Source organism: Gopherus flavomarginatus, chromosome 1, assembly GCF_025201925.1.
Source record: "Gopherus flavomarginatus isolate rGopFla2 chromosome 1, rGopFla2.mat.asm, whole genome shotgun sequence".
Classification (NCBI taxonomy): domain Eukaryota; kingdom Metazoa; phylum Chordata; order Testudines; family Testudinidae; genus Gopherus; species Gopherus flavomarginatus.
In genome coordinates, this window is record NC_066617.1 from 250,865,133 (window position 1) to 250,888,255 (window position 23,123).

Consider the following 23,123-nt stretch of genomic DNA (forward strand, 5'->3'; position numbering starts at 1 on the left):
CTGTAAGCTATCACAGAAGGCTTCTCTGGCTACATCAGCAGGAAGCCTTGGAGCAGATTAAAATGCCTGTAACTTGTGTTGCTGGACAAGGCACTCAAACAGACCAGCCACTGAAACTCAACCCTGTGGACAGCAGGGAATTTGAACTGGATGAAGTGGTATTTGAAAAGAAGGAAAGCAGGGATGAGGATGTGATCAGGCAACAAGATTATTCAGTCATCATACAAAGTCTTTATGGTATATATCAGTGGCTCTCAACCTGCGGGCCGCCTATGGCCCAATTAGCACACAGCTGAGGCCCAAGCTGTGTGATAAAGGCCGCAGGGCCCATGTGGTGGGGTCTGGGCTGCCCCCCAGGGTCCCTGCTGCCCGGTGCAGCATGGTTCAGGGTCCTGGCTGTCCAGGGCCATCCTGCCTTGTTGCGCAGCAGGGTCTGCTCCTGGCCCCACTCTGTAGAGGGGTCTCTGGGCAGGGGCTGGGGTGCTGGGCACAGAGGGGCGGGGGACTGCTGTCGTTCTCAATCTGCAGCCCGTATATGCAGCCCACCATGATAAATAGGTTGAGAATCACTGGTATAGATAGATGGTAGAGGTGGCTGAGGGAACAGCCCTGTGGCTACAAGTGCATGCATGCCGCTTTTGTCATTATACTGGTGTAACTGTTCTCCTGAGGGGGCAGAAACTCTCTTCCCACTGTTTTCACACTGCAGTGTGGCCAGGCTAGAAAACATTTTCTGCACCCCTGGAATCTGCTAATTCAATAAATAGTAATAGGAATAATTAGTAACTTTAAGGTCCAAATATAGTAACACCCTTACTACTCCTCAGCTTACATCTCTAGAAAATTTTGACTGAAGTGCTTGAAGGGGTGGTGAACGCAATGTCTGGTAAAGGCAGAGCTAAGTGGAACATCCTTAAATATTGCAAGTTCATTGGCCTAGCTTCCCCACAATGGCAAGCATAATTTCCATATTTCAAAATTTAAAAAACAGAACAAAAAACAAGGAAATATTTTATAGTTAATCCACACATCCATTTATTTAGGTGAGTGGATTGGAATGTCACAAGCATTTCACAGCCCTTCCCCCACTTACGTTTGGACCTTGGAAATCTAGCCAATGCACAAGTTCACCATAGCTTGTATCTTTCTCTGATCTCAATTAGGTATTGCAGAAATCTTTTCTGACAGCTACCAGTCTAGCTTATGCATCAGAGTCACAGGCAGTGCATATTTCTCTGCTGAACCTGCATACAACACTCATCATCTCTTAAGCATGTCTCACATAATCATTTATCATTACCCTGGATGCTCTGACAGCATAACAGTCTGGATTCTTGGTGGTTTACGGGTAGATTAGGTCACAGACATCCAGAGGAACATTTAGTAATGTCACTGTGTGCATTGGATGACCTTGGAATCCAGAGTTGATAGCCTATAAAAAAACTAAAGGATTTGTCTTCCCTTTCCCGGGCCTAACCATGTTACTTTATTTGAAATCAAATGGGTCTGAGAAAAAAATTAAATGATTTATCATCATCCTGAAGCCACAAGTGAAATAATGTCTGCTGCACAGAGTTTATTAGCTGACTTTAGTGACAGGCACCAGAATGAACAGCACTCTAAAGAGAAAAATCTTAAAATAAAGTTTATATTACAGAAAACCAAGATTACACATCTGTCCAGGGGAACATTTCATACAGAAAGTGGCCCGATATATCCATGCTGTGGAATTAACATTCTCATAGTGAATAACTCACCATCTCTCTTTGACTTTGCCACAGAAAGGCATATGAAAGAGCTGTCTAATGATGGCAGCATGCCTAGCGTGTCCCAACCAGTGGCTGGCTCAAGGAAAAGGTCTGCAAAAGCTTCAGAGCTCATGGCAAATCTGAGACATGAAATAACTCTTGATTTATGCAGTCCTTCATGGATGGAGAAGATCATTGTTGACACCATCATCATCTGAGCATAGCTTCATCAGCCATAGCAACAAAGGATGGGCTCATTCTCCAAGAATCACATTTGGCACATAAACACTATTAATGTCCCTGCGGTGTTGGGGAAATAGTATCTCCACTTTCCCTTCCTACACAAGCTCAAATTCTTTAATACTCTGGCATCATGAACTCTGCATAACCTATGCTAGCATCCACAAAGTATCCTCATAGAATCACTACAGCCTGGATGATCACAGAGTAGTATGCAGTTCCTACAGAACTCTTGTTTCACCTGATTTGGGAAGCAAGGAGCTGGAAAGTGAGCACCATGAACAGGCCCATCACAGTTTGGGAATCCCTAGCAATGCTGAAAGCCCTCCGTTATCTCAGGATCATTGGTAACCCTGCTCAGACAGGTCAGTAGCACTTGCTTATTGCAAAGCAAATGTCCATTACAATGTCTCCCACTTTATTCTTCCACAGGCCAAAGGAACTCTGCCAGGAAGCAGCTGCTCATGTTCTTGGCCTGTTTCCAGAGTGCTACGGCAATTCTCTTGTCCATGGGCACAGGAGCTCCCTTATAGGCAACTTTTTGCTGTAAGGTGGTCATCAGCGCCACACACACACAAAGTCAAAAGTGGGCTTGGTTACTTACAGGTGTTTCAACTACTCATTGTCAACCCAGACAGCCATAGTGTTGTCATGCCAGCGGGAAGAGCTTGAGAGTGAGGCCAAGAGGTCTGTCCTTTGCATAGTTTGGTTCAGCCGTGCAGCTAAGCACAAATCTCTTTGTTATAAACAGATAAGTAAGAGTTAATAGAACAAAAGTGCTTCATATCTCTTTTGCCTGGAAGGGGTTAACAAGAACAGTGAGCCTGGCTGTCACCTGACCAGAGGACCAATCAGAGGACCAGATACTTTTAAACCTTGAGGGAGGGAAGTTTTTGTGTGTGCTGTTAGTTTTTGGTTGTTGTTTACTCTGGGGGCTCAGAGGGACCAGATGTGCAATCAGGTTTCTCTCCAATCTCCCTGATACAGGTTCTTATAGACTCAAAATAGTGAGTACTAGGTAAATAAAGCGAGTTAGGCTTATGCTTGTTTTCTTTATTTGCAAATGTGTATTTGGCTGGAAGGAGTTCAAATGTATATTTTGCTGAAAGGATTTTAATTTGTACTTGAATACTTAGGCTGGGAGGGTATTCCCAGTGTCTATAGCTGAAAGACCCTGTACCTATTCCATTTTAAATTTACAAAGATAATTTTTACTGTTTTTCTTTCTTCAATTAAAAGTTTTTCTTGTTTAAGAACCTGATTGTTTTTTATTATTCTGGTGTGAGACCCCAGGGGACTGGGTCTGGATTCACCAGGGAATTGGTGGGGAGAAAGGAGGGAAGGGGGAGAGAGACGCTAATTTCTCTCTGTGTTAGGATTACTGTCTCTCTCAGGGAGAATCTGGGAGGGGAAGAGAGAAGGAGGGGGGAAGGTGGATTTTCCTCTCTGTTTCAAGATTCAAGGAGTTGAATCACAGTGATCTTCCAGGGTAACCCAGGGAGGGGAAGCCTGGGAGAGGCAACGGTGAGGGAAAGGGTTTACTTTCCTTGTGTTAAGATCCAGAGGGTCTGGGTCTTGGGGGTCCCTGGGCAAGGTTTTTGCGGGGACCAGAGTGTACCAGGCACTGTAATTCCTGGTTGGTGGCAGCGCTACAGGTTCTAAGCTGGTAATTGAGCTTAGAGGAATTCATGCTGGTACCCCATCTTTTGGATGCTAAGGTTCAGAGTGGGGAATTATACCATGACACTCTTCCTTGGACTTGTTTTCAAATACCACCTCAGAGTGCTCTCAGGGTGTTGTCACCATTTTTGCTTTGCTCTTCTCAGCTTCCATAATCTGAAACATAAATTTCACAAAACTGCAAGCAGCAGCAGCATGTAACAGGAAGTAAGGAGAGTAAATTTACCATATCTGTCTGCATGAATTTTCGGGACTATTCTATAGTTTCCTCAATCCTTTAATTTTAAACCTAAATATCAATTATGTGTCTCAAAAACGTACATGAATCAACATATTCTAATTTCTAATCTAAGCATATCATGGTTTAAATCAACATTTGTGTATGCCTACTACTTGTTACTTAATCTGTAAAACACAGTTCAGAAAAAAAATCCAGGCTATAAAACCTGTTGGTGTAAAGATAAGCACTTTATTTAATATCCAATTAAATGCAGTCACTGGAGAAATCACAGCTTATGAAACTTTATCAGGAAAAGATTAATCTATTTCAGACTTAACCCAAAGTGCCATAAAAGAACTCATGAATTTAGATAGGAATCCACTTATTATCCAAAGACATTTTCATATTGAGTAAGAACAGCCTAAATTGCTGACTATATTTATACTTGCTTCAATCCAATTTCTATACGCCTTTGCTGTCATTGATTTTTAGGACAATTATCAAACAAAAATGATGAACAAACTAAAGGAACGTTATGGAGTCTTTTTCAGTCCACAGTAATCATCAGAAAATGCACAGTCTGCTCATTGATAATGGTTTAACAGCTTGGAGAGTGACTTCATCAAATTTAAAAGAAAGTTCACACCTGGAAGGCAGAAGGAATTTTTTTTAATAGCTTTACAATTTACCACTTTAAAGGTAATTGTATTGTGCTTTGCATTTCAAACTACACAGGGTACTTTAAAGTTACCCTCTACATTACATGCTTAATACCCATAACCATAATTTTAAATTAGAGAGAGAAATAGCTGGGTTTATTTATTTTTTTTTAATTAAGTGGACCTTCTCATACATCTAGGGACAAACCCTTCTACGTTCTTTAACTGAATTTCCCAAGGAGCATGAGGTGGTGGATGTTAATCCAATTGTGCTTGATTTCTCTAGTTGATTTATTTAAATAAATATTTTATTTTAAAATTATTGAATGATAATTGTTTGATCTTACACCTTTCTAAATTAAAAAGCAAGTATTCAAAATGACGCATTTTCAGACAGTACAAGTGAGTTACAAACAAAATAGTTTGGTCTGGAAGGCCAGCTGGTTTAAATGATATGACCCAGAGGTTTTGAATCTAGATCACCAGGTCAAATTCAGCCACAACATATAATGGCTGAAAATCACTGCCATCTGATGATGTTTAGTGGCCTATTTGAAATAAGTTTGGTTGTCCAGTCTCCACACAGTGCAAAAATAACCAACTATATACACAAGTATAATGAATACAAGTTACTAAAAATTTACCTGAACTGAATTTTCTCCTTTGCGTTTTGACTTAATACTTCGCTTTGTAAAATGTGTAGCTCTTTTGCAAAATGTGATATGGCTATGTAGTCAAAATTTGGCAAAACTATGCAATATTGTGATCTCTTATGTGGCTATTATCATATCTGTTAGTTAATTACAAACACACTGTTGAGAATTGATGTGTTAGACATTCACACAAGATGACATGCAAGTCAGTTTTCTAGACTGGCACATGGTTTGAAAGCATAAGTTCATGTGAACAAACAAAAAACAAAAACAATTAAAAAACAAACAAACAAAAAAGCTGTACTTTGAATGACAAACTAGTAAAGTAGAAGTGGGAAATCTGATCAAATTTCTGAACCCACCAACCAGGACTATCCTGTGCATCTAATTTTTTTTAGGGGCAAATCCACAGTCAAGAGCCCAGCATGGGTAGCTGGACCAGTCATTGAACAGAGGCGAGCAAGAGGGATCTTCTTACCTCAGGCCATGGAACCATTCTACAGAAATAATCACAGTTCAACCAGTTGGTGGTAGCCTTTGCAGTTCCTTGTGCACCTATGCCCACTGCAGGTGGGAGGATTTGTGTAGCAGTGGATTCAATGATCCTTCCCATGCTCCATGTGCTCCATACTGTCATGCAGAGAACTTGCATGGAGCGGAGCTCTGTACTGGGCACAGTTTGGCACCTCTGTCCAACCCCTGCATCTAGCCCTGTCCCACATGGAGTGGAACTACAGGAGTTTCATTGCCAAACAGGTCTCTGGGGTTACACAGGAGGCAGCTGGATTTGCTACTTAGTGAATCTTTAAAGATTTGTGGCAGTAGTTTTAGTTGCACTTCCTAAGAGTCAGCTCTTCATCTCATGATCTTTACAGAGCAGTCATCAGCATATCTGAGAAATCCCCTTTCAGTATATTTTACAGTCTCTTTTCTGTGTATTGAGGTAGTTTTATAAGTTATGTGCAGAGATATGCCATAATTCCTAATGTATAAGTATCATGAAATCACAGTTTGGATTTATTTACTCAGAGTCAGTGAGGAAACTGGTTCTGAACAGGAAACCAGAAAACTTAAAGACATACACAAGGCAATCAAGCAACTAGGACTGGTCAGAAATTCCTTTGATGCTCTAAAGACAAAACTTTAAAGTTATCAGGTTAATAAAGTATAGCATTTCAAATGGATTTCTGAATTCAACTGCCATTTTCAGCAATTGATCTTGATACTGTTTTACTATTGCAAATATTGAGTTTCTATCAGTAACAACCAGAATTATTACATCTTTGTTTCTGGAACAAAAAATATCAAAATAAAAAAGTTTAAAAAAAATGAGGTAAGCATATTGTCTTCCCTCAAGCAATATTGTCTTGATCAAAAGAAGTTTTCACTATGTATAAAAATAACATTCATTCGTGTTGGGCCCTGATCTTGTTCTCAATTAAGTCAATGGCAAAACTCCCATTAATTTAAACAGGAGCATGATCAGTGAATAACTCACATGGAAGAGGTAAACCGTGAATGACATAACCACATGGGAACTGTCTCTGTCTCACTGACCTAAAGAGCTACTTTTATCAAGAAATATGGTGATAAGACAGCCATGAATTCAAAGTGTAACATTAATTCTTTGCTTCTGCTTTTCTATAACTTTCACTTTCAAGATAAAGGCTAGGGAAGAAGTTTATGTCATAATCTATTATTACGTAAATCTCTGTAACGTAGAAGTTGGAGCATGGAACTGGGAGTTAACTCTGTTTGGTTTATTCCTCATTATGACACTTATGTATGACCTTGGCAAAGTGACTGCCCCTGATAGTGCCTAAGTTTACTGCTCGATAAGTGGGATTAATATCATCCATTTTAGAGTTATTCAGCATTAATTAATTCTTACACAGTACTTTGAGAGCCTTGGCTAAATGGTGTTAATAATAATAATACAACAGGTATATTTTCATTTTGGTTTGTACAGATATCTGGATATTATCATAGCTGGTCAAATAGCTATAATATCTAACCAGAAAAGAATTGTGTATATTTCAGATAGAAAGAAAACGTGCCCAAGTATATTGCACACTCTCTTGCATACCTATGGAAGCATTAGCAACATTAATGCAGTCTGTCCAACAACTAAGGGACATAAAACAAGAAAGATAATTGTGCGCACAGCACTAATTTTCAAGGTCTTGTGATAATATACAATATGTTTTAGAGAAAATCCAAACATATTTGGTATGTAACCACATAAACCTGTTTTACACCTGATTTGCTTTCAAGGAGCTTGCATCTACCTCTTATCCCCATTTTCGTTCATATCATAATACAATTTATTTTGGATGACTAAATGAGAATATTGATTACACTCCCAATGCATCACAGCTGATATCACACCTTCCTTTTATTCCCTGGCAAGAGGATGATTGTCATAGTCTGACTTTTTTAATAATTGTGAGACTATATACTATATGGATTCAGTTTACGCCAGTCGCTTCTTGATTTATACAACAGCGTCAAGTTATATGAAATATATATGGTATTTGCTATACAAAAAGGCTAAGAAATAGATGATTGGCACATTCTCCTTGGAATAGGACGTAAACACTGCTGTTGTGTTCCGAGTCTGTAGTCTGAAAGGTAAGGAATGTTGTAAGGATTTCACTTAAAGGTAAAAATATGAGTCAGTTTGTCCTCTAGGATGTAATTCAATCTTCAAGAGAAAAGAATATGAGTGCCAACCCATATTTATTCTATTTATTTTAGCCAAATCTACTTTTTCTTAATTATGGGTTTTAGTCAGGCACAGTTGCTCAATCAGAAAAATCCTCTCTCTGCCTGTTCTCATGAGGTACAGTCAGGGGTGGCTCCAGACATTTCGCCGCCCCAAGCATGGCGGCATGCTGCAGGGGGCGCTCTGCCGGTCGCCGGTCCCGCGGCTCCACCGAAGCCGCAGGACCAGCGGACTCTCCGCAGGCAAGCCTGCGGGAGGTCCACCGGAGCCCTGCCTGCCGCCCTCCCGGCAACCAGCAGAGCGCCCCCGCGGCATGCCGCCCCAAGCAAGCGCTTGGTGTGCTGGGGTCTGGAGCCGCCGCTGGGTACAGTTCTATTTGCACGAAGCTGCACCAACTGAGTATCTGAATACGGTTGAGTATCTAACATGTTGGAATATATAAGTGCAAAAATAGATTTTTTTTTCTGGATGGAATTGTAGCTATTTGAACTGTAAGAATAATCTCCAGTATGCACAAGAAAAAAAATTCAACTACAACTTAAAAAAAAATTACAATACAGAGATGCGGTTTTAAAGTCTGTCACTTCTTGAACATGTGGTGGGTTACATATGGGTGTAAACAAGATATAATCTTTTCACTGCACCAACCTCCATTACAGCTATTTGCAGAAAATACAGAAGGATATGAATAGCAATTTTCACCAATAGATTGGTTCGGATAGAAAATGCTGGACCTCAACAATCTGGAATCTGTGGTTCTTCTCCACTTCCCTCATAGTTTCTACATTCATTTTCCCTCACAAATAAACCTTACTTAAATATTTAATATCTGCTGTAAGAAATGAGAGTAACTGTAATAACTTGATCAGCAGGAATGGTGTCAGATATTTCTCTCACTGATAGAGCAATATAGTGCAGCAGCATACAACATTACCTCTTTGTTATTGGGAGGGGGTTGAGAGGAGACGGTATTATTATTCTATACAATAACTTGAGCCTACAGCATCCTGCATTCTGATTTTAACGCATGAAATAATATGGTACCATATTTCAGTACATTAAATTGTTACATATATCAAATACAATTAAGAAATTTGGAATTGTATGAATACATAATGTACATACTTCTTTACAGATGCATTTTTCTTCAGACAAGCTGGTGCCTGCTTTAATTTGGAAGCTATCCATTTTCATACAAAGTTAATCAAGAGTGACAGGAAATCAGATGCCTATGTTATTTATATTTTCTGAACTTTTTTTCAATAAAAAACCCCCCACCTGTTAATTGCTTTTCTGGGAAGCTATTTTGTAGCTCCATAAGGATAGATCTTCTGTATTTTGAAACACTAAGGAAATTAAACTGTAAGATGTGCAAGGTGAATATGGTGTGCAAATATTGGGGATGTTTTGTTTTCATTAACAGTAATTGAATGTGTGACCAACAGTAAATGGTCTTTGACTCTGCTGGATGCATTAACCATGATTATTGGAGATCTGACCTTTTTAACTCCATTTATCAAATGGCACACATTGGTCATTTCTTTGGTTGAAATTATTAGTGCTCTGTCCAGCCCTACACATTTTCCTTTGGTTCTCCAGCTCCTCAATCATATCTGACCCTAAGTGACTCATATATTCAGAGACAGCAACTTCATGTCACTCTAATTAATTAAAGACTGGGAAAAGAAACTACAGACTAAGACAGGGAAACCTTTTTAATGGATAATTAAAAAAAAGCCTAGGCCATCCGTAGGGCTTGTTCCTGCACAAACTGATGTGCATATGAGTACAAGGCAAAGTATAAGAGTACACTGGGATTATCATTATAATTACTGGGACAGAGGAACCCAGTCCTGCATGAATACGAGCACTGCTGTATCTGTCAAGTTACTTCGGCCTAGTATCAGGAGTAAGGCCTTACAGGATGGCATGTATCTAAGCACTTCATTGACAAGATTAAGTTTGCACCTAAACTTGTCTCCTAAAATCTGGCATGCTCCACACATCCATCCAATCTCTTCTTTAAAATCCATGTTCTTAAGAGTCATAGAGCAGATACATAGGAATTCGAGAACCCTGCTCATTGGAGAGAACAATGCCCTGTGCTAAATCTTATGAGAGTCCACAAGTAGCCTTCACTTACATTGCACTAAAGAGCAGCAACTTGTGGTTCCTGCTGTGTGCCCTGTGGGATCACAAGATCCAGAACTTGTGTTAAATTTTAAAACATCCCAATGCAGTTCCAGTAATTCAAAACAGTGAATGTTAACAGTGCAAATAAAAAGATATTTGAATATACAAGTAGCCTGTGAGACATATTTCATTAAGAAGGTTTATTAGATTATATTTGGCAGTCAGGACTTGTTTTACATCCACTCATTATCACGTGAAGCACTACAGATTGATTTTAACAGATCTACCAAATTTCTGTTTAATTAAAACATGTTTTCAGTTCTAGAAATCTTAATTCTTTTATCAACAATGTTATCTTAATATGCAGCGCTAAAGAAGCACTGCAATCCTGTATAACTGAACTCTAGAGAGGATTCAGAAAGCAAAAACATCCAGTTCATGTAGGGGGAAAAGGTGGAATGCACTTTTTCCTAATGAAATACAGAATTCTGACATTCATTAAGGTCTCTTTCTCATCCTAAAAGTGGCAACCTTTCCAACTGATACCTATAGGAAAGATCAATTTTACTGACAAGTGGAGTTGAGTAAAAGAGACCCTTGTTTACAATGCTCAAAATATACATCTTTTATTAAATACAAAAAACCAACTTGGGAAAAACTGGCAAAAAGATGCATAAGTTAAGGAAGTCCCTTGACATTCATAACTTATATTTCCAGTTAGCTGAGATTTTCCTACAGTGATTATCGTACTAGTCAAGATTGAGGAATAACAAGTAACTCACCATAGCAACCAATGTAGATTAAACACCATATAGAAAGGGATACACGCAAAACATTTAGAAGCAAAGCAATATAGTTCTTGATTTTTCAAAGATGTTAAATATGTTTGTGTAGCATTTTTCTCCACCAAAAAAAAATGGTTATTTGATACGAAAGGGAAATGAAACTGTTCTGCTTGGGATGGAAATAGTAAAAAGCAGAGAGCACTAAGATAGATATCAAATAAAAGCTTATAAAACAAGGCCTCGTTCCTGCAAACACTGTCAGATGAGTAACTTTATGCATTAATCCCACTGAGTTCAATAGTCTGTGCACAGGTGTAAAGTTACTATATGTTTGCAGGATCCTAGAAGAGGAATTCATGAAAGTCATCTTAGCTTACTTAATCAAACAACGATTACCATACAACAGTCTTAGCACATGTGGCTCACTCTATGTTTGTTTGAAATTTCCAACACTACACGCCCATTCCTTCTTTGGAACTTGTACTATTGCATTCTCCTAAGTAAAAACAAAAAGCTCTATATATCCCCCACACATGCACTCAAAGGACTTAAATAAACCTATGACTGTTTCAGATCACTGAGCAATGTTTTGTGTATTTGTTGTCGATTAATTCTTATTGAGAGAAAATAACTTTTACTTGTGAAAAGTCATGTTTAATGTTACACAGTCAAATTGCACTCTTGATCTACTCCTGATGCATGTAGCTTGCTAAACTCCTTCCCCTTAATATCTGGAAAAGAAAGGATTTGCAACTAGCTCCTAAGACTCACAGGGTTGCCAACCCTTCAGGATTGCCCTGGAGTCTCCAGGAGTTAAAGTTTAATCTTTAATTAAAGATTGTCATGTGATGAAACCTCCAGGAATACATCCAACCAAAATTGGCAGCCTTAACTACTCATAGTACGGTACTCAAATTCTCTGATTGTAGAATGGCTTCCCAAACACTACAGTACTTCAGTAAAATTGAGAACTGTTATAAGACTCTCACCACGCTTAATTCCATTACATAACAGAACCAAACTTCCAACCTCTTTTGGCAAATCTTAAATCATCTCAAAAGAATTACTGACTTATCGTTAGTGTGTCCACATTAGTTGGATCCAAAAATCACTTCAACTGCTCATCAGTTTTTTGTTCCTGCCTGTATGAGACATAATTCAACACACCAGGTTTTGGAGGAGAAAAACTTCGGTTCATTCCCTAACCCTGCCAGTTGTTTAGCAGCACTGAAGAAGAAAGTGCTGTGCCCCTGAAGTTAGCATTGACAGAGAGAATCAGAGCTCTTGTATGAAACTGCAGACCTTTGCCTCTCTTTGTGATGATGCAGAGTATCTTCCATTTTCTTGACTGATACACAGTCTTTATGGTGAGAGCACAAGTATTGATTATGACAATTCTCCCCCATCTACTAGAGTTTCTACTTGTAAGAACCTGCCAGACTAGAAGCTGGGACCATGGGGGTTCCAGACCACTGACATTGCCACATCACTACAGGAGGCTTGGGCTAGGCTTGTGCGGGAAGATGCTGTGAGGCTAGGTTCAACAGGAAGTACCACCAACCAGCACCTGAGTGGCAGCTCTTCGCAGCCCACTGATTGGCTGATGCCAGCACTTAAACCAGGAAGCTGTGACAGGGAGTCAGTCATCTGAGCAATAAAACAGACTGCCTGCCTGTCTCTGCTTGAGACCCTGCATGTAAGAGACCCCACATGTAAGAGACCCCAGACTACAGTCTCCAACTCTGCCTGTCTTCTGACACCTGACTCTTGGTTTTAACTCTGGCCTGTCTCAGACTCTGACTTCTAGTACCCAACCGGCCTGATACCCACTTTGACCACTAGACCTGACCACCCATGTCCCAGTCATGACATTACTGTTAAATGAGATGTAGCCACATTTAGTTTTTCACACATGAATGTCTACTGCAGCAGTTCTCAAACTTCATTGCACCATGATTCCCTTCTGACAACAAAAATTACTACACTACCCCATGAAGGGGGTCCAAAGCCTGAGCCTCACCGCCCTGGGTGGAGGGTCCAAAGCCAAAGCCCAAGGTCTTCAGTCCTGGGCAGGGGGCCTGTAACCTGGTACCCGCCGCCCAGGCTGAAGCCAAAGCCTGAGCCCTGCTACACAGGGCTGAAGCCCTTGTGCTTTGGCCCCAGACAGTAGGGCTCAGGCTTTGGCCCCAGGCTTCCGCCTGGGGCCCCAGCAAGTCTAACACCAGTCCTGGCAACCCCATTAAAATGGGGTTGCAACCCACTTTGGGGTCCCAGCCAACAGTTTGAAAACTGCTGGTCTACTGTTTAATTTTTCGTTGTTGCTGTTTTGTTTATTCCAACATCCTTGAAAAAAACTGACTGAGAAAATATTGTCCCTAACGACATCCATAACTAACATGCACCATTGAAGAATGGTGGCTAATGCCTGCTGCCAGACACTGCTGAGAATACAACTAGGAGATAATGGATGCTTCAATTCACTGGCAATTCCAAAAAAATAAGAAAAAATACTGGGTTGAACAAGACAATTTGTTTCAATTTTGAGCATGTGTTAATGTTATTAAAAATAAAATTGAAGAAAATTTCAAAAAACAAAAAGTAATTTTGAATCAAAAAATCATAAGAACAGCCATACTGGGTCAGTATCGTGTCTTCTGACAGTGGCCACTGCCAGGTGCTTCAGAGGGAATGAACAGAACAGATAATCATCAAGAAATCCATCCAAAATGTTGTGTGTCAAAAATGTCAAACGAAGTATTTCAGTTTTTTCAGAAATTTGTTTTTGTATACAAATTTAACAAAACTGACACAAATTCGCAAAATATTTTGGGGTCGATGAATCTGCAATTTTGCTGAAAAAAATTTCACCCAGCTCTAAATGCGGCAAGTAATTACTTTAATATGGCCAATCACAGTGAGTTTCCCATTGATTTCAATAGGAGTTTGCCTGAGTGAGAATTGAGGAAGAATGGAATAAGGAACTCCACGTGTAGTTCATTATACATAACTTTGGCAGAAATTGTGTAAACCCCTTATGAAGTGGAATTAAAAAAAAATGTTCCAAATATGCTCTTATCTGAATTTCATATATATATGTTCATATATTTGACAAAAAACTGCTTTACATCATTAGACTAGTAGTCACTTCTCATTCTCAAATTCCTGGATTTTCTTGTTTCACTCTACTAAGCAAAGCGGAATTATCAGAGGACAATGCATATTTTAAACTCATGTGTTTTCCGCAGAATAATAAAAACTAACATATAGACTACAATATTGTATTTAAAAATGCAATTCTAATACAAAGGCTTACCTGCCATCTCAGTTTTTATATTTCTGTTTCTAACATAAAAATTTTTTAGAAATAAGAGGCACTTGCTTTCTTGCCTTTTTTCCTCTATAATATGGTATCACATCTCTCTGTACTTCTGCTCAGTACATTAGGTTTTTATCTACAGTAATATAATTCACAAATAATTTACAGTAAAATTCAAAATGTGAAAAAGAAGTACTGGAGATGAGAGACTATCATTTATGCTGAGCAATATCATAATTTTTTAAAAGACCAAGAGGTCGGATATGGCTTCTGATTAACACTGATGAACCTGATTCCTAAAGACTAATATCCTGAATGGGAAACTGATACCTTTATGCATGCAGTCTACCCAAGATATGCTCATTAAAACAATTTTTTAAAATGTTATAATCTTCACTTTGTGTCAAGATATTGAAGGCTTTCCATATCTGATTAAAAATATTAAATGAGGTATTGGACTACATTAAAAATCAATCTTTTTCACATATTGAAAAGTAATGGTCTATAATTTTTATTCATGTGCTTTTATTTCCAGTTAATGATAATTGTACCACAGCCAACTTTGTGGCCTGTTCAACTGAAAACCTCCAGGTATATAACAAAGAAGAGACCGTACAACAGAAGAGACACACTTCATATAACACCACTTCCTATTTTGTATTTTTTAATTTGATCCTAACTTTGACGGTTTTATCATCTGTTTATTCTTCTAGCTGATGGGTCCTATAAACTGGTAAATGTGCAAGCAAGAGCACAGTTGTTAGATTTGGGACACAGCAGTATTGCCAAACTCGAGCATTCAAAAATCATGACTCAGACCTCAAAAACTGAGGAGATTGTTTGCAGATCATGAGTGTAATAGGTTCAATCACAGAAACCCCCTTGGGAACTGCCAACCGATGTGCCAAGACTACTTCTGCCCCTACTTTCCCTGTCAACCTTGGAATCCAGCACCCTGTCTTGTTGAGCCAGATACGCCAGTCTGCTCCAACACAGACCCAGAGTCTGAACCACATGCCCCAAAGCTGCAGACTTAACTGAAAGAAACTGACAGAAGTGCTCCTGTCTTTAACATTCAGATGCCCAACTCCCAATGTCTAAATCCCAAATAAATCCTTTTTACCCTGTATAAAGCTTATACAGGGTAAACTCATAAATTGTTCGCCCTCTATAACACTAATAGAGAGATATGCACAGTTGTTTGCTCCTCCATGTATTAATACATACTCTGGGTTAATTAATAAGTAAAAAGTGATGTCATTAAATACAGAAAGTAGGATTAAAGTGGTTCCAAGTAGTGACAGACAGAACAAAATGAATTACCAAGTAAAATAAAATAAACACGCAAATCTAAGTCTAATACAGTAATAAAATTGAATACAGATAAAATCTCACCCTCAGCAATGTTTCAATAAGTTTCTTCCAGACTGGATGCCTTCCTAGTCTGGGCACAGTCCTTTCCCTTGGTACAGCCCTTGTTCCAGCTCAGGTGGTAGCTAGGGGATTTCTCATGATGGCTGCCCCTTTTTCTCTGTTCCACACATAGGCGCCAACTCCATGGGTGCTCCGGGGCTGGAGCACCTACAGGGAAAAATTGGTGGGTGCTCAGCACCCACTGGCAGCCAAGCTCCCTGCCCCGCCCCCCCCACCCTAGCTCACCTCACCTCTGCCTCCTCCCCGAACGTGCTGTATCCCTGCTTCTCCTCGCAGTGCTTGCCACCTCAAAAACAGCTCTTTTGTGGTATAACAAGCTGTGGAAGGGAAGGGGGAGGAGTGGGAACGCAGTGCGCTCAGGGGAGGAGGCGGGGAAGAGGCAGGGCCAGGGCAGGGATTTGAGGAAGGAGTCCAATGGGGCAGGGAGGGGGCAGAGTTGGGGCGGGGACTTTGGGGAAGGTGCTGGAATGGGGGTGGGCGGGGCCAGGGTGGAGTCAGGGCGAGGGGGATCAAGCACCCACTGGCGCCAGGAAAAGTTGGCATCTCTGTTTCCACCCACTTATATATCTTCTGCATAAGGCAGGAATCCTTTGTCCCTCTGGGTTCCCACCCCCAACTTCTCAATGGAAAAGCACAAGGTTAAAGATGGATTCCAGTTCAGGTGACATGATCACGTCACTGTAAGATTTCATCACCCACTTGCCAGCACACATGTATACAGGAAGACAGACAAGTAAAACAAAGCCATCTACAGACAATATTCCTGGTTAACGGGAGCCATCAAGATTCCAAACCACCATTAATGGCCCACACTTCGCATAATTACAGGAGGCCCTCAGAATTATATTTCATATTTCTAGTTTCCAATACAAGAGTGATACATTTATACAAATAGGATGACCACACTCAGTAGATTATAAGCTTTGTAATGATACCTTACAAGAGACCTTTTGCATGAAGCATATTCCAGTTACATTATATTCATACTCATTGGCATACTTTCATAAAATCATATAGAGTGCAACGTGACAATGAGATTTTTAAAAAAATTAATAAATCACATTGTTTTTCATCTTTTCTGATTTTTTCACCTTTAGATGATGCCCATATCCAACTTGTGAACAATCACCTCAAATTCAAAATAAAACTTCAAAGGCCCACAGAAAAATGTTGTCCTCTCTGTTCTCTATGAGAAGATGGACTCTATTCAATTTTACCTCCTGCGATGCAGGGAACTACCATTCCCTTTCTATTTCCCACCATAACTGGACAGGCTAGAGAGCTGCCCATTTCATGGTCCCCCAGTCTCCTACCTACCCTCCTACATTCACTTGGCTCCCATATTTCCCTTCCTTTTCCTCACAGTCTTCTGCCTTTCACACTCTTCCTACCTGCCACATTTCCCTGTGCCCCCTCAATTTCCTCCTGACCCCAATTCCCCTACACACTCCCTCTTAGGCGTTATGTAGGCTAGAGTAAAAAGTGTGTTAGAATGGATTACCTAACATGTTTGAACTAACAAGTTTTAAGAATCTAGTGTAAACAAAGCTGTGTATATTCTTTAACATGTGCTAAACTGATCAACTTAAATTCCCTAGGCTTTAAAACTAGATCAGCTTAGCACATGTTAAAGAATACACTGCTTTTTCTGCACTAGTCTCTTAAAACATGCTGGTAAGATGCATTATCTAACACACTACAACATCATACCTTTTATTCTAGCCTAGACAAAGCCTCAGTCTGCCTCTTCCTTACCATACTTCCTGGGCCAATCCTTTGCCTCTGTTCTGCTCTCCATGTACCTCTGCATGCCCTCAGTATGCTTTCTGCTGCCCATATTTCCCTGTCCCCTCATAGTTTCCTCTTCCCAATTGCCCTCACAGCCTCATTTCTGGCCCCTGCCAGGCCCTCACATGGTGAATAAGAGATTACCATCTCCTAAGAACAGCCTGACTTCAGCCCCACTGGAGAAAATTGGAGCATCATTTTCCTCTGCAAAGGGTAAAAGGACATGATGGCTACCGTGCCAAGGGCACCTTTGACTTCAGTCCTATTGACAGTAATGGGAGATGGTGCCATTTTCGGTAGAGGGCAAAACTTTGCAATATTGAAGGCAGAAATAAAAAATTCATTAAGATGCCTAAACCTCCCCCCCCCAATATCTTGAGACGTTTGATAAAATTGCAAGAGCTTGAAATATTGAAACAGAAAAAGAGAAGGGATTACAATTTAGAACTGATAAGCGCTGTGCATGGAGGATGCATGAGGCAAGATACAACAGACCAGGGCCCCAGGACTCGGAGCTATTTTTGGTTGAATAGCCTATCAGCTTTGGTGAATACGTCTCCCCGCAGTGACACCCAGGTGCAGAGAATTTCTCTGCACTGTTTGTGACAGAAAATGCTAGTATAATATAAAGCAAAATGCATGTGAATAATATTTAAACCCACAGACCCGTAGCTTTGGGTCACATGAAATGGCCATACCATCTTTTCAACATTTTGAGTCCATCTCAAAACCCTAACACAGATCTCTGTGATATCCCACTAGACATTTTCCTCCAACTCAATATATCAGAATTTTTCAATTTTTAAGAGTGTTTCTTCATTTTTCAGACCACCAGTCCCTCTAACCAGCTAATTTGATTTCAACTAAAATTTCATGTGACATGGTATCAAATTACTAAATTTCAAGTATATTACATCTTGTCCCGCTCACCCACTAATTCTGTAATTCTATAAATTGGACAGTTAATTACTAGAATCATCCCAGTAAGTTTCCATAATGCCTACTGGATCACAGACTGCATAATTTAGTATCTGTTCTCTGAACAGAATGAGGAAAGGATGGACAATATATAATTAGCTGTAGCTTCACTGGATACTAGGCAGATCAAATTTAGAATACAGGTGAAAAATCCTGAAGCCAAAACTGCAATTTGAAACAAGCAAGTGACTCTTTACTGGCACCTCTGCAAATCAATCTTAAGGAGAATATCTGAAAGAGCAAGACAGCGCATATGCTTCTGCTATTCCTTGAACACCCCCTCATTTGAGTATCCAAGCATGTGTTTGCACCAGAAAATCAGGGAATGACATGACTAACTGGGCAGCAGAACATACCATTATCTGAATTTCTATGCATAAACAGGAGAGTTGTGAGTGCAAAGGTATTTTGTGTGGTCAACCCATTCCAGGGGCTCTTGAAAATTTGACTTGAGTCTAAATCTATCACTTTTCAAGGCCAACAAAATCACTTCACTTTTGCTTTGAATTGGTGGATAATTTACTTAGAGAAAATGATCATGTGGTTTGGAGTGCCTGAGAGAACTGACTGAGACAATGCAATTGCTTTCATAGAGATTTGGTTTCCTAAAAATTAAAGTGGCATACAGTACGCAACCCAATTTTTGAAGAATAGGCCTTTCAGAATCCCAGTGAGAAGGCAGCAAACGAAGGGAGACCATAAAAGCATTCATTTTCCAACATGAGAGACAGAAACATTAGAACAGCTAAATAAACATCCTACCTTTAAATAAAAGTAACAAGGTCACTATCTCTGCTCTAATGTATTCCCAGCCCTTCATGCCAAACAGAGAAAATACATCAGATCTATAAGTGGTGTAAATTGCCATAGCTCCATTGAGTTTCAACTTACACCATCTGAGCATGTGAAACTAGTAAAAGAGGCCTCTGACTTTACTTGGCAAACTTAAACACAACAACCCACATATGGTCTGCCACTTTTTTTTTATTTTATTTTTTTAAACACACCAAAATAAACAAACAAACAAATAAATAAATAAAATCGCAGAAAGCAGTGTTCTGATGGGGACAATGATGAAATTTGAAATTTCCCCAAAACAAAGGATAAATCACACAGAGCAGATAACAGAAATGTTGCCTGTAAGCTTTTTGTTGCAAATGGTCAAATTTGCCTGTTAATTTTTTTTTATAAGAAGATGACTCTTGAGGAAATATGTCATGTGTATTTTTGTCTTAATCTCTTTATAAATCATTTTGAAACTGAGACAATTTCTATGAAAGCTAAAAATATGAATAGCCAATACCATTATTAATCTCTTATCTGTGTTATAATAACAACATTGATTATATAAGCTATTTACATGGTGTACTTGTTTTGACAGTGTGAAGGCCTGTGGAACTATTCCTGACCATTTGGCATAGTTCAATGAATGCTGAAGGGAGAAATCAATTAAAATATGGCAAAATCTAGAAGTAATATGCAGGATTCTTGAACAAGTAAATTAAATTTTATGTCACTATGGTTTCCTCCAGAACCTAGGCTTAGATAGCCAGAGAAATTTCTAGTGATTAATATGCCATAATTTATGTTAACTGAACATTTGCAACTGTAAAATGTGTTTCAAATCTGAAGACAACTAAGCCTTTATCTCAGATACCTTTTTTATGTAACTATTGGGTTACTATTTGCAGTGTATGACATTCCAATTTAAAACAAAAGGCTTTAAACAAATATATAAAAATGTTTAAAAATAGGTGCACTTTGCCAAATAAGCTGGTATTTAAACTTTGCAATGTCATGAAATATTTCAAAATGCTTACCTCTTCTTGCCTGGGAACGTTAAATTTTGCCATCTTGGTCTTGGCCATAGCTGGGTCAGGCTTATTAGAAGGTACTCCCCTATATGATGTACAGTGCTTGTTAGCTTCTGCTGATAACTTTAGCTTTGGAGACTCATCAGGAGCCTGATCTTGACCATCCATTGGTCTTACATAAGCCGTTGGTTTCTGTTGAATTATATTAGGCTTTGAAGCAAGTGAAGGAGGGAAGTTCTGAACACAGTGCCCAGTGCTGTGTTTTGCTGGCCTTTCTTGAGCCTGAGATCCTGCTTCTACACTGCAATTTAATTTGGACTGCTGTTGTGCTTTGCTGACACTATCTCCAAGCACGGATCTTAAAGTACCTTGTTTTGCAGCACAGACAGATGACGATGTGGGACTCGATGCAAAGTGTTTAAGCTTTTCCAGACTGGTTTTTTGGTTAGCCATTTTGAAGTCACTGTTGTGTGACTCAAGCAATCTGTGCCCATGCTTGCTTGCCGTCTGCTGGTCATCAGAAGCATTGTGCCCAGCTTTCTGCCAACCCATTGTAGGGCTCTTGCTTTGCTGACCAGATAGAGCTGCTGGTATGGATGATGAAGTGCTGCAGATGGAAGGTTGAGGCTGTGGTCTTGAATCTACAATAAAGTGTTCATCAGTTTTGTTCACAGGTGCTTGCTGAATCCCAGGTTTTGGAACTCCAACAAGATGACTCTGGTTGGATCGATCCGTCAATAAGTCCTTCATTTCATCATAGTTGCCTAATGTATTCTGGATACGATTTGAGAGCTCATCCCCCTTGTTAGTCTGCAAAACAACAACAAAAAATCAAACAAACATTCTGTAACAATTAAAGTAAAAGAAAATAATTCCATTCATGCTTCACTCCTTACTGAAGCAGCACCGCCTTATACAGTAACACAGTTGAGGAATGAGATCAAAAATCCTTATTGTCTCTGAAGACACTTGTCAACATCTTAAATCTACCTTGAACTGGAAAAGCTATAAAGGGCCTCAGAGTATATAAAAAAGAAATCTATCGCTGGTATCACACTATAGTTAAAATATATTACCTGAAAACTAGAAAATTTATTATTGTGGCTATGCAGAATGATTTGGATTAAATCTGGTCATAATAAAGATATTTCCTTTGTTGAGAGCCAAGTATTGAATTGAGGCCTACAAGGTGCTCAGTCAGCAGCATTAGCTACTGCACCACAGCAATGCACTGATGTGCTGCCTCTGACCAACAGCCTTAGTATTGAAGACCTACAAGCCCACAGCACCCAGGCCCCTGATTAGATGGACAGGCAGCACTTTCATTCACTAACTGGACTATATAAAGGCCTGAACAGGAAAAGGAAGCTGTCTGAGCCCCAGACTAGCGCCTGCTGGTTGCTCCTCAGACCGCCTTGCCTTGCTGCTTCATCTTACCCTACCTTGTTGCCTCATCCGACCTCACCTTCCCAACCCACTAATCTGGCTTCTTGGATTGAGTCTTCCAGCTACTGACCCCTGCAAGAACTCTGACCATGGTCCCAGACAGCCTCTGACATGGACTGATCTGCTGGCTGCCTGACCATTTGCACATACATTACTACTCTGGACTGTCCCCTAGCCCACCTGGCACTAAATCCTTGTAGTCCACAGCAAGCTTCCCTTTCAAGGCATGGGTCAGGCTTCAGCCATGAATGAAAATACTACATTCCTGATTTCCTCCAGTATGCGTTCTTTACAGAAATCTACACATAGAAGAAAAGGGAGGCAATACAATAGCTTAAGAAAGTACTGAATTCACCAGTCAGCCTAGTGCATATTCTGAGCTGAACCTAATATCAACAAGGTTTCTTAAGGAAAGAAAGTTAGCTAATCAGACATGGGAAAAATATTACTGACTCATGATTCTACTTCTCTGAAAATATCATTTCTGACAGAATTCTCACTCCTGGGTCTTAGCTCTTTTGCAAAAAAATAGGAAGAATTTTCCAAGTTCTTAACATTTTTTGGCAGTGGTAGCAAGATGGAATACAAGCAAGTTGCCTTTTCCATCTTCCCAAGGGTGGAATGTGCTATCATCTGAGCCTACCCACAGTCTTTGAGCAGGAGGCAAAAGCTCCCCAAAGAAATAAGACAATCAATAAAAATAATTGGAAAACTATTGTCTCAAGAAGTTAATTGTAAACAAAGGTATAAACATTAACATCACCGCCTCATAGATTCTTCCAAACTCTGCACAGAAGCAGGTGAGTGAGTGAGAATCCTGTCAGGCTACCTTCACAGAAACGGGATTAGAAGTCAGTAATTTTCTGCCTTTCCTTCACCAGTGGTGAAATCCTGATCCCACTAGTTAATGGCAAAACACCCATTGACTTCACTGGGACCAGGATTTAACCTCAGGATTCTTGCTCCTGGAGAGAAAAGCAGCTCAAGGGAAGAACATAAAAAGAATGTAAAAAAGAAAAAGAATGTAAATAAATCTGCAACAGGCAACAGTAATCAGGCCAATACCAACTATGCAGAGGAAGGTAGGGTTTTTTGGCTTGCTTTTTATAAATTTAAATATAATTGGCTTAAATTACTCATATACTGAAAAAACCAAACATGCTAGGGGAAAGGAGAATTGGTACTCCCCTAACTCAGAAACAGTATCTGCATCACTGAAACAGGATTTCCTCCTAGAAGCTGAATTCACTTAGGGCTGGTCCAGACTAGGGGAGGAAAATCGATCTTAGATACGCAACTTCAGCTACGTGAATAACGTAGCTGAAGTCGAATATCTAAGATCGAATTACTCACCCGTCCAGACGGCGCGGGATCGATGTCCGTGGCTCTCCGTGTCAATTCCGGAACTCCGTTGGGGTTGATGGAGTTCCGGAATCGATATAAGCGCGCTCGGGGATCGATATATCGCGTCTAGATTAGACGCGATATATCGATCCCCGAGCAA

At 39.8% G+C, this 23,123-nt stretch overlaps 1 protein-coding gene across 5 annotated transcripts in view; it reads right to left on the reverse strand.

Moving 5' to 3' along the window:
• Positions 1 to 23,123, reverse strand: part of AFF3 (ALF transcription elongation factor 3) — a 514,246-nt gene that overhangs the window by 405,143 nt on the left and 85,980 nt on the right. For all 5 annotated transcript variants that reach the window (XR_007769152.1, XM_050921667.1, XM_050921657.1 and 2 more), the window contains exon 3: positions 20,180 to 20,983. Coding sequence is in view for 4 of the 5 variants with exons in the window: in XM_050921667.1 (XP_050777624.1) it covers positions 20,180 to 20,983 (804 nt within the window). In the remaining variant the exon portion in view is untranslated. The remainder of the gene's footprint in view (positions 1 to 20,179; positions 20,984 to 23,123) is intronic.